The 11,231-nt window shown below is 43.8% G+C and overlaps 1 protein-coding gene across 1 annotated transcript; it reads left to right on the top strand.

The window, feature by feature from the left end:
• Positions 1–2,113: 2,113 nt before the first annotated feature.
• On the top strand, positions 2,114–11,152 carry gkup (glucuronokinase with putative uridyl pyrophosphorylase). Its single transcript, XM_030380654.1, has 23 exons — positions 2,114–2,270; positions 2,701–2,807; positions 2,905–2,949; positions 3,033–3,186; positions 3,397–3,468; positions 3,570–3,658; positions 3,925–4,081; positions 4,297–4,374; positions 4,514–4,605; positions 4,801–4,906; positions 6,486–6,565; positions 6,804–6,872; positions 7,017–7,077; positions 7,378–7,394; positions 7,491–7,548; positions 7,669–7,761; positions 8,593–8,653; positions 8,764–8,877; positions 9,080–9,137; positions 9,261–9,329; positions 9,830–9,893; positions 10,236–10,307; positions 10,891–11,152. Exons 1-23 carry the CDS (start codon positions 2,214–2,216, stop codon positions 10,990–10,992), a joined length of 1,875 nt encoding a protein of 624 aa, XP_030236514.1. The 5' UTR covers positions 2,114–2,213; the 3' UTR covers positions 10,993–11,152.
• Positions 11,153–11,231: the final 79 nt, after the last annotated feature.

Here is an 11,231-nt window from a genome sequence, read left to right as displayed (position 1 = left end):
GATCAAGATAATTAATAATTTTCTATCAAGGGATTCTTATTCCAATTGGTTCTCATTCTCAAATGTGATGATGCACACAGTAATAACTTGAGAATAGGGCTTGGGTGTCATGACGTAATTACTTTGCGTGGCCGCCATGTTGATGGCCTCCTTTACCGCTACCTGCCGTTTGGAACTTCATATGGATCCAAATTATTAATAATGCTGATTTTGTCACCATACCGGTCCCTGGCATCTCTATTTAATGTGTCCCGGTAAATTCCAGATCCTTTTCGGGATTTTAACATATTTTTTCTAGCTATTCTTTCTCAACTCTACTGCTACTTCTCTTCGTTCAACAACGTTATGTCAGAGTTATGTTAACGTTCGCGTAGCCATAAACATGCCCGCCACGTCCCACAATGCAACGCGGATCCCGCGCCCTATTCAGGAAAATACTGAACAGAAACACAGGTATACATGGAAAGATTTTCCCATGCACCGACACTTAATTTCGTAAATATTTATTATAGAATTGTAGCTTTGTATTGGACACTCATGGAGATAAATTAATCTCAATTTATTCCTGAATTCAATAATCTCTAACCTAACAACTAAACTAAACCATCTCTAACCTGCTAATACCCAAACTTTACTAACCACCTTTTTCTAGGCATAAATTGTAACCTCATCCTAGGAAAAATCCTCTCCCCTTCGAAGGTTTCTAAAGTTTTAAAGGCAAAACCGTCCTAGTGTCGTAGGAGTGGGCAGAGCCATTTATGGCGCGTTTCCACTGCAGGGTGCGGTACGGTTCGGTTCGCAAAGGTGCGGTACGGATTGTGTTTCCACCGCCAAAAGTGGGCATGACCCGGACTGAGCCGTACTCGTTTTGCCCTCGTCTTCAGTACTCCTGAAAGGGTGCTGGAAAATTCAAGCTACACACCCCCTCCGTTGATTGGTCAACAGAATCGTCACTTCCGGGCGACGTAGGGATAAAAGCAGACAAACAGTAGCCTCGAGGTATTATTCTTTACAATGAACATGTCGCGGAAAACGCTTGCTTGGGCAAACAAGGAGGTGGAGACGTTCCTCTGCATTCTTGGGGAGGAAGACGTGCAGAGCGAGCTTGATGGAGGCTACATTGAGCAGGCTACACTGTTCGATCGCCGCGGCAGCTACGTAAACATCGTGACATCATAGCAGCGCGACACAGTGTAGCCTGCTCAATAAAAACAATGGAAAAGTTGAACGCGACACATTAAACCAAGAGCTACCTCTGCACGTCTTCCTCCCCAAGAATGCAGAGGAACGGCGGGGCCGCGGCGATCGAACAGTGTAGCCTGCTCAATGTAGCCTCCATCAAGCTCGCTCTGCACGTCTTCCTCCCCAAGAATGCAGAGGAACGTCTCCACCTCCTTCGCCCAAGCAAGCGTTTTACGCAACACGTTCATTGTAAAGAATAATACCTCGAGGCTACTGTTTGTTTGTTTTTATCCCCACGTCGTGACGATTCTGTCGACCAATCAACGGAGGGGGTGTGTAGCTCGAATTTTCCGGCACCCTTTCAGGTGTCAGCGTTCAGTACCACAACGGAGGAGTACTGAAGACGAGGGCAAAACGAGTACGGCTCAGTCCGGGTCACGCCCACTTTTGGCGGTGGAAACGCAATCCGTACCGCACCTTTGCGAACCGAACCGTACCGCACCCTGCAGTGGAAACGCGGCATTAGTCCCGCCTCCGCGGATCCGGTTCCCTCGATCAAAAATCGAGATAACATGGTGTTTTTGAATGATCGTACATAATAAACTATGTAGGTGGCGTAGCTGCGTCACGTTAAAAGTGTGTAGTTCAAAACGTCACGCAGCTTTTACTACGTCGCCACCTACAGAGAGACGCGACATCTCCGTCCGCTCCAATGGACTATTGAGAGTCGCGACTGCTCAGTCCACTCAAATGGACCATTGAAAGAGAGTCGCGACTTCTCAGGACGCTCCATTAGGTTTGCTATAATGCAAACGTGCATGCTGCAGAAAATGTGCAACAGCGCCCCCTGGGGTCACACTTTTGGGTGGGTCGCATAATTCGGTGCAACACCGGTACTCCCCCTTTAAGACGATGCCAACCAGCTTTCTTCACATCCGGTACTGCCCCTTTAAGACCTGAAAGATCTTACCTCCGTCAACAGAACCTCAACTGAGCTTCATCTCGATCTGACAGACAAGCAAGCTTCGCCGATGATTTGTATACTTCTAGTGGCTGGGCATGGCACCCTTTTAGAGACACAAATAAAGGTAAATGAATGTAGAAGTGACTTCAGCTATTGCAAAATGCGAATAATGTGAATGGGTATAAAGTACAAAGTATGTTTGTGCACTGAAGATTAGCTATATGGCAGTTAGACCATCTGGTATCCCAATATACCATTCAAACTTAACGTTCAGTGCATAACGGAGGTTTACATACAAGTGAAGAGCCTGGCACAAAGGCTCAGCCAATACAACTTTATAGACTGACTTTAGACAATAATGTGAAAGTGTACGAAATGCACCCCCTTATATACAACGATGGCATCCATGCAATGTATTAACAAATAGGTTATTTGTGATAGTTATAGATATTAGAAAGTGATCAAATTTCAATGGATTTCGACGAAGAGCCTTTGCAATGTAATGCCCTTGTTATGACATCCCAGTTAATCATTAACCTGCCTGCCCTGATCAGTATGACGCCACGGGGCTGTATGGGCACCTGGCCGGGGTCCCAAAGGCCTTGCTCCCTGGGATAGGAGGAAAGAAGGTCTTGGACTTTTGGTGGGAGACCGTCAACACGTGAGTTAAACTATCAGTTAGCCACAGAACACATGCACCATCTCTGGAACCTTCGGGAAGAGCTCTGAGACAACTGATCTGTCCTCCATTCTTCTAGACGGCAACTGTTCACTGAAGTCTATCTGGTCACCAATGCGGACAAGTGAGTGCAAATAATTAGTTTGGTTCCCTTGTATCACTGCTGCACTGATCCTTACCTGAGAGGCTGGTGTTTGTATGATGAAGGTATAAGCACTTTGAGCGCTGGGCCACAGCCAACGACTTCCCAGTGGAGAACGTGATCAACGACGGCAGCACGACGCTGGACGACCGGCTGGGCGCCGTGGCTGACCTGCAGCTCGCCATACGCAGTCGCAGGCTGCAGGACGACATCATGGTGGTACGGAGGCGGCCTCTCTCTCTCTCTTTTTCACCATCCCTCATTCTGCAGGCACATTTTTCATCTGAACAAGTTCTATATTCCACGAATGCAGACCTTAAATGGTCTGATTATATAATATTTATTATTAGGATTGCCACTGGGTTCATTAAGCGTTTCATAACAACACAATATATGATCCCTCGATGAAGTTGTGTTTTCTGTGAGCAGATTGCTGGAGACATGCTCTGTGCAGATCAGAACTTTGATATTGCTCAAGTTATCCGCTTCTTCAGGTCCAAGGTAGACTTTACACATTTATTGTACTTACTGCAAAACAGAGATTAGGGTGATTTTGATAAACAAATTAAAATTTGTGTGTGTTTGGGTGTGGGTGTTTGTAGCCTGGAGAGCTGGCCATATACTATGAGTTGGAGGAAGGAGAGAAGGCCAGCTCAAGGGGCATCGTGGAGGTGTGCCCGGACACTCACAGGTGAGCACCGTACCCGTAACTCAGACGGGGGTCTGCTTGGACACCCCCAACTCGATGTCCCAAAGCACTCCTTCAATGATGTACTTTCTGTTTCTGATGGGAGCATGTGACGGAATTAAAAACCATTCATATTTCAATTAAAGGTTTTTTTTGTCTTGTACACGTATCTCTATTATTGTAATTGTGAAAGCTGAGTTTCCCACCAAGAAGCACATTGGGAAATGGCCCTCATGAAAGTGGAATGATGGTTATTGTGTGTCTGTAAGGATAAACCGGTTCCTGGAGAAGCCAGAAGAAGAGCTCACGGACTCCGAACTAGCCAGCGTGGTCTTCTACTGCCTCCAGGGGAGCTCTTTGTGCTACCTCTCTGAGTTCCTCAGTCTGAACCCACAAGCCCAAGACCGGAGCTTTGGACATTTCTGGGTTTGTATGATCACCTATTCTATTTTCTATCTTTTGGTGCAAAAGTTTACAGTTTGTTTCCCACATTTCAGGACTGTTTGTATTTGATTACTTTGTATTGATAACCTGGTAGAACAGCTTATTTTAGATAGATATTCATACCTCGTTGGCTGCTATACTTCATAGGAAAGCCAATTTCAGATGGGTGTTTACTGACTTGATGCGTGCCTCTGCAGGAGTGGCTTATCAACGAGAAGCAGCTCCCTGTTTTTGGGATGAAGCTTCCCACTGGCTTCCAGCTCATTGGACAAGTGGTCAGTCCCTTCCCATTTATTGTTATTATTATTATACATTAGAAGAACTTGTTGATATTGTTCAAATATGTTCCTAGCTGGATGTATCCATGTTTCCTCATGTCTTTTTATTCTATGGTCTGTCCTCCTGGTGTCTTAGGGACTCTCAGACTATACCAAGTGGCTCACACATTACTCAGCCAAGCAAGTGGACCAGCCGGCTAGACCCATCATACGCAGATCATATGCAAGGTAAAAATATATTAGTGTCTTGATGGGCCCCCGATGGTGTCTGGGGATAGAGCAAAGGACAAGTATTTGATGTATGAATTAAGATATAGATTTGAAACAAGAGTCAGTCAATCAAAAATCATATTGTAGAAAGAGAACATCTTCTTTTTATTAGTTGTTGATAAGGTATGGATTATTTTCTGTTCTTCTGGACAGGGTGGGCCTAATGGGCAACCCCTCTGATGGTTTCAATGGGAAAACAATTGCCATGAGCATCTCCAACTTCTGGGCTGAGGTTACTCTGGTGGAGAGCGAGACTCTGGTATACAACGCACGCACGCACGCACGCACACAAGCACAAACATGCGCACACGTGCACAAACAGACAGACAGAGACACGCACACACACACATTTTAATAACACATTACAGTTTTTCTCAGTCGCTTTGGTACATTTCTCAGATCAGAATTGAAATTCTCAAAACTACCTGTTCAATCTTAACATCATTGTGTCGTTTGTGCACATCAAAAAAGCAGTTTCTCATTTCATTGAACAAGTTGCAAATGCTTTGGTACATTCATGCAAATGATTATGTAAAATTCTCTGCTCTTTCCTACATTATCAATTGCTTATGTCATGTTGATCAAAATGAATTGTAATGGGTCTTTACATGCATAAGTCTTTACATGCAAAATGGATGAACAAGTTGTCATAATATGTCAAGCATATTTCTGTACATTTCCATTAGACTTTTTTCCTAAATCTGGCCTGAATTGGTAAATTCAGGACAGGTGAATCTTGACTTTCTCTAAAAATGGGAAATGTGTGAATTGTTAGATCAACCAACGATCAACCAGTTTACTGGAATAGCTCAAAGGTGCATCTCCTGAACCGTGAACTGGCAAGTTTATATATAGCTGGAGCACAACACAATGTTACATTGTCTAAGAATTTGTGGCCCAACAGACAGGAACGTCAGGAGGTGTAGGATGACTGCACTGTAATTCCTTCAGCAATGCATGTACAGTTTACCCTAAGGAGATTTTCCTATGTTCACATTTCTAGCAATGACATGGTCCGTCAACAAATTACAGTAGAAACAGTCAAAGCGTAAATGTGAATCTTGTCCAGTCTCTTGCAATCAATCTCCCACATACACTAAGGTGTAACTTACAATTTACAATAATTGTCCTCAAAACTTTAGCCATGGTTTACATCAGAACATCCCTCCAGAGTACACTGTTATATTGACAACATGACTAAGCAATTTGACTGTCTTATCCGTACAAAATGACACAAGAACTTGTCATTTTGATGGCACTGACATGTTCATTGACACAGATATTTACTTTTGAGAAACAAACTAAGGATTTTGAGCAAGAGACTTGCTTTTGCATGAAATCCATGGTGTTTTGCTATTTGTAAGAATTTTTTTGAGAAATGCACTAACTGTTTTGCAAATTTCCATTCTGATCTGAGAAATGTACCAAAGCGACTGAGAAAAACTCTAATACAAAAAAAATAACTTGGTAGTAGTTCACAAGTTAGAAGCACTGAAGGTTACTTAAAAATAAACACATATCACAGGTACACAAAGCAGGGCCTCTTACATATAGAGCGACTGCCAATGATTAATTCAACTGAGTAGTAGTTAGCTACCTGCTCTGCTTCGACTTTGACCTACCCATCTTCCAGAGGGTCATCACTGCCAGCTTTTGAACATGGTCCTGACTATCAAAAATAAAACCAGTAGCCGGCACCTAGAACCACAGGCAGACAGACAGTCAGACAGTCAGACAGTCAGACAGTCAGACAGTCAGACTGACAGTCAGACTGACTGACTGACTGACTGACTGACATTATTCCGAAGGCGCTGGCTAATAGTAGGTCTGTTTTGTAGGTTCTGCTCCCTCATCCTCTTAATGACCCGACAGAGTTTGGAAGCCTGCAAGATCTGTTCTGCATCAGCAGAAAGGAAGGGTTTGTACTAAACACTGTACAGGATGCCACGTTGTTCACACAAGTTACAATGTGCTCATCTAAATCATAGACAATACACTTTATCTGCACACCAAACGGGAGGAGAAAAGTAAGACTAGATACAAATATTACATTATGTGTGTTTCTTGCTTTTCTTCTGGTGTGCGTCCTAAACACCCCACCGATGGTGTTGGTCCGGCAGCAGGTCCCACTAACCTGCACCCGCTTCATCTCCTAGATACCTGGGTGGGCTGCGTCTGCTGCAGGCCACCTGCAAGAAGTTTTATCAGTTCTGCTCCAACGATGGGTGAGGAACGGCCTTCCACATCCAACGTTCAGCCATAAGAAATGTTTGGACCATGCTACTTAATTATCCGATTTTTTAACCCTCTGTTCAATAATTAATGATTGTGTTCCCATCATTAACATTTGTTCTTTGGTTCCCTGGTAGTATTGCTTTGACAAAGCAGAACTTCACACTGAAATATGACACAAACATTCCTCGACAAGTGGTGAGGACCTATTATTCTTTTCATTTCAACTAATGGTTTACTAGCCGAAGTTCTTTTGTCAAATATAAAAGGAATCATATCGTATATTGGTGTGAAGTGATGTGATTCTGTCAAATACTACTACGTATGTTATGTTTAGTGAAATAATGGCAATGCCCTTAATATATCAACTAAATCTATTAATTATTTACAGGTTTCCATCGTTAATCACAAAAAATGAAAATATGTATATCTAGTACAGCATTGTATCCATCAGATGTCAAGGTTCACATCTCTGTTACTCTTTCTCTTATCCCAAAGGGCCTCGCCGGCAGTAGGTAAGACGCTACGTTGGTCAAACCATGGAAAGAACTAGAGATTGGATTGGTCAATGTCTCAAATGTCATATTTTGTTTTGTTTCATTACTGTGCAGTGCAATCGTCTCAGCAACCCTGAAGTGTCTTATGAAATTCTACAACATCACAGAGGGTGTAAGAAAAACTTTAAATGGCAACCAAGCCTTCTGTTTTCGACGGACTAACTTTGCTCTAAATACATGGAAGAGAGAGCCTTTGGAAACCTTGCCTTCTTCCTCTGATCTGGACCTGCAGGACCTCCCCAAGCCCGTCAGAGCCAACTTCATCCTCAACGTGGAGACAGACGAGCTCTCCATCACGGCCGGCCTCCAGGACCGCGTGGTGCAGGTCTGTACCACGTAGGACTGTCTTCATACCCCCAGTCTGACCAATCAGACCTCAGATTAATATCTACGGTCTGACCAATGAGACTCCAGATTAATATCTAAAGTCTGACCAATCAGACCTCAGATTAATATCTACGGTCTGACCAATGAGACTCCAGATTAATATCTAAAATCTGACCAATCAGACTCCAGATTAATATCTACGGTCTGACCAATGAGACTCCAGATTAATATCTAAAATCGGACCAATCAGACTCCAGATTAATATCTAAAGTCTGACCAATCAGACATCAGATTAATATCTACGGTCTGACCAATGAGACTCCAGATTAATATCTAAATTCTGACCAATCAGACTCCAGATTAATATCTAAAAGTCTGACCAATCAGACTCTAGATTAATATCTAGGGTCTGACCAATCAGACTCCAGATTTGTATCTAAGGTCGGACCAATCAGACTCCCGATTAATGTCTAAGGTCTGACCAATCAGACTCCAGATTAATATCTAAAGTCAGACCAATCAGATTTCAGATTAATATCTAAAGTCGGACTTGAGACGAGCTCAGATCTTTGTCAATGGGGTGTTCCACTTTCTTTCGATTCATATTTTTTGACCAATCATGGAACTGAAGATGGGATCTTTAAATCCGTAGGTATTAGTGAACAAAAACTTGGCCAGCACTAGTTGACCATCAGAAAGACAGTGAATAAAAACAGTGCTGCACACCCGGGTTTAGAGCAAGAATAACTGGGCAGCTGTAGGGGAGGGTAGCATAGGAATCAGAGCACACTCACGTTGAGTCTCACCCATCCGGCACACGTCCTCCTAGGTGTATGAAGGCTTGGTCTACATGGACTTCAGCAAGCAACTCATGGAGGAACGAGGCTATGGTATGTATGGTCTGTCTGGCTTCATCCCGCCTGAAACATTCTTCTCAAGTGCACAGGCCAATGTGTGTGTGTGTGTCTGTGTGTGTGTGTGTGTGTGTGTGTGTGTGCAGGAGAATACATCCCCATGGACATGAGCGATCTTCCCACGTTCTGGCTGGCCTACCTGAGCGACCCCAGTGACTCGGGACGCATCCACAGCAACGTGCGACAGCGCTGGCTCAGCGGTAGGAGCCCCTCCCCCCCCTCCTCATGGGAAAGCAGGTCTTTATCTACTGGGACTGCTTTTAGCCTCATATCATGGGACAGCATGTCGTTACTACTTGAAACAAGGAAACGGTGAATTTAGATTTGCCAGGATGATCGTTTTGCCCCAACCGTGCAGGTTGGGGCTTGTGTTTAAAAAAAAACCATTTGTTTTGGATGCAGGGGAGCCTCTGGTGGTGGAGGCCATGAAGTCTTTCGCTCAGCTCACCGATGAAGCCAGGTTCGTTCCAAATTGTTTGTCAGTTCCCCCTTTATAGTACCGTGTTGAATGCTCCTAGCCATCGTATCATCATCCCCTTGACCTCATAGTAGAGGCCAACTCCCCCCCCTTCTCTCCCCACAGGGCCGCTCTGGAGGGGAAGGACTGGCCCCTGTTGGCTCGGCTGATGGACCGCAACTTTGAGCTCCGCAGGTGAACTCTTCCTCCAAGTGGCTGATGACTGCTTTACCATGGCCCTGTTTACATAAGTGAATAATATGGATTCTACAACCATTTTATCAATTTTGAGTTCTGCCTATGTCGCCGTAATGCCATATGGCCCAGGCTTTAACATAAGTGGTCCAAATAACCCCAAGCAGCGCCCAGTCGGAGAGCATTAGTATAGAGCCATAGTAGCTACGCACGTTACTTGACCACTCGTCTACAGAGATTCTCTAGACGAGAACCTATCCCTTGTAAAATTGACATTGAGTGTAAGGTACATCACCACCGGAGTAGGCCCTCACCACGGTCGTCTACATCTCTGGTCAACCGTTCCCGCCCAGTTAGAATGGAGCACCATCTCTCTTTGCAATCTCACAACCGTTTTCAAATCACACTTTAAAGTGAGACTCAAAACATAAGTGTACACAGGGCCTGAACTGGTTCTGCTGGTGGATCATACCAATATAATGGCCCACTTCTCCACGCAGGTCTGTCTATACCGATGAGTGTCTGGGTCCCGGAAACCTGAGGATGGTGCAGCTAGCCAAACAGGTACAGCTTCCCCTTGTCGAGATTCCTCGAGAAATGTTTCAATTAATTTACATTAAAGTGCAATCTGATATAGTTACTGCCAATGATTGTATTTACCACTGTTAGAGCACTGTGTGTTTAGAAATAAAGTGCGCCTATGTAACAACTAATACAAAAGGCATCCAACCACAACATCATGGGATAATACGTTTCTACTCTCCATCTACCATCTATGCTATCCTAACCATCTCAGTACAACCTCTACGATGTACATTAGAATACAATACCAAATGTGATGATACTGAGGAGGATGTTATCAGGGTGATTTCCCATACTGACGTACTGGTATCTGCTGTCACCCAGTTTGGCGCTGCGGCCAAGCTGCCGGGCAGCGGTGGAGCAGTGCTGGGCCTGAGTGTGGACCAGCAGAGAATGGTAAGACTCACTGAACCAGCTCATTCTCTACAACAGGGAAGGGACCTCCACAGCCTGATACTCTAGAAGAGGTTTCATCGTCTAGAGTGAACATCATTTTCTTCATGTAACACTTTGAGGGGAGATATTCATTCATTACAATTTAGGCGCATGGTCATCTCGTCTGGAAGAAAGGCCCTTTTGGGGTATTTCAATTAGTTCTCTGATAGTAGAGTACGATATTGATAATAAATTGTACACTACCTAGAAAAGACCCTAGCTTTGGCACTTTGTCCAGTACAAATGTAGCTTTGAAGTACATCACAAATTTCTATGTCAAATGAAATGTATTTTGGTCATCTATATTCATCCTGGTTGGGGTACCCAGTCTGTGAAAGGATATTCTGGCTCTAGATAAGAACAGATATTCTCTGTCCATTTCAGCTCTTCGATATGTCATAGCTAGTAGTACAAAAGTTTGCCCTATTCGGGTACAAAGACAACCGAGGTGTATTTTTTTTATTCAGGTGTCACAGCCATTCATAAAATTGAACTTCAGTCCAGTCATTAACGGCCTGTTGCTTTTCCATGCTTTTTCCACTAGGTGGAGATGAGGCAAGCTTTTCAGGAGGCAGGGTTCGTATTCTGTGTCATAGTGCCACATAATCCATCTGCCAGCCACCATGACCTCCCCCGTGTCCCGTGACAGGACAGACTTCACAACACATAACTTATTTATTTTAATTGTTTATCTTCACAAATGTCTTATCATAGCCTACAACTATTGCATTTTAGCAAATGTTATTTGTAATTTCGCCACATAATTGTATCCCATTTGTAAAGAAATTAAAGGGACTTCTAATGAGTGTTGTGTTTTTTTTATATAATATTGATAATGGGCCATCACACCTACATTCAAAATAAAGAAAGGGATTTACGTTGTAT

The sequence above is a fragment of the Gadus morhua genome, chromosome 16 (genome assembly GCF_902167405.1).
Source record: "Gadus morhua chromosome 16, gadMor3.0, whole genome shotgun sequence".
NCBI lineage: Eukaryota > Metazoa > Chordata > Actinopteri > Gadiformes > Gadidae > Gadus > Gadus morhua.
The sequence above is the reverse complement of the archived record's forward strand: the minus strand, read 5'-3'. Positions and strand labels throughout refer to the sequence as shown.

Excerpts from the sequence above, each read along its gene's own strand:
- gkup (XM_030380654.1), top strand. The coding sequence starts at position 2,214 with ATGATTTGTATACTTCTAGTGGCTGGGCATGGCACCCTTTTAGAGACA. Across the intron at positions 4,907-6,485 it reads TGGTGGAGAGCGAGACTCTG|GTTCTGCTCCCTCATCCTCT; the intron begins GTATACAACGCA and ends TCTGTTTTGTAG. Across the intron at positions 8,878-9,079 it reads GCGACAGCGCTGGCTCAGCG|GGGAGCCTCTGGTGGTGGAG; the intron begins GTAGGAGCCCCT and ends TTTTGGATGCAG.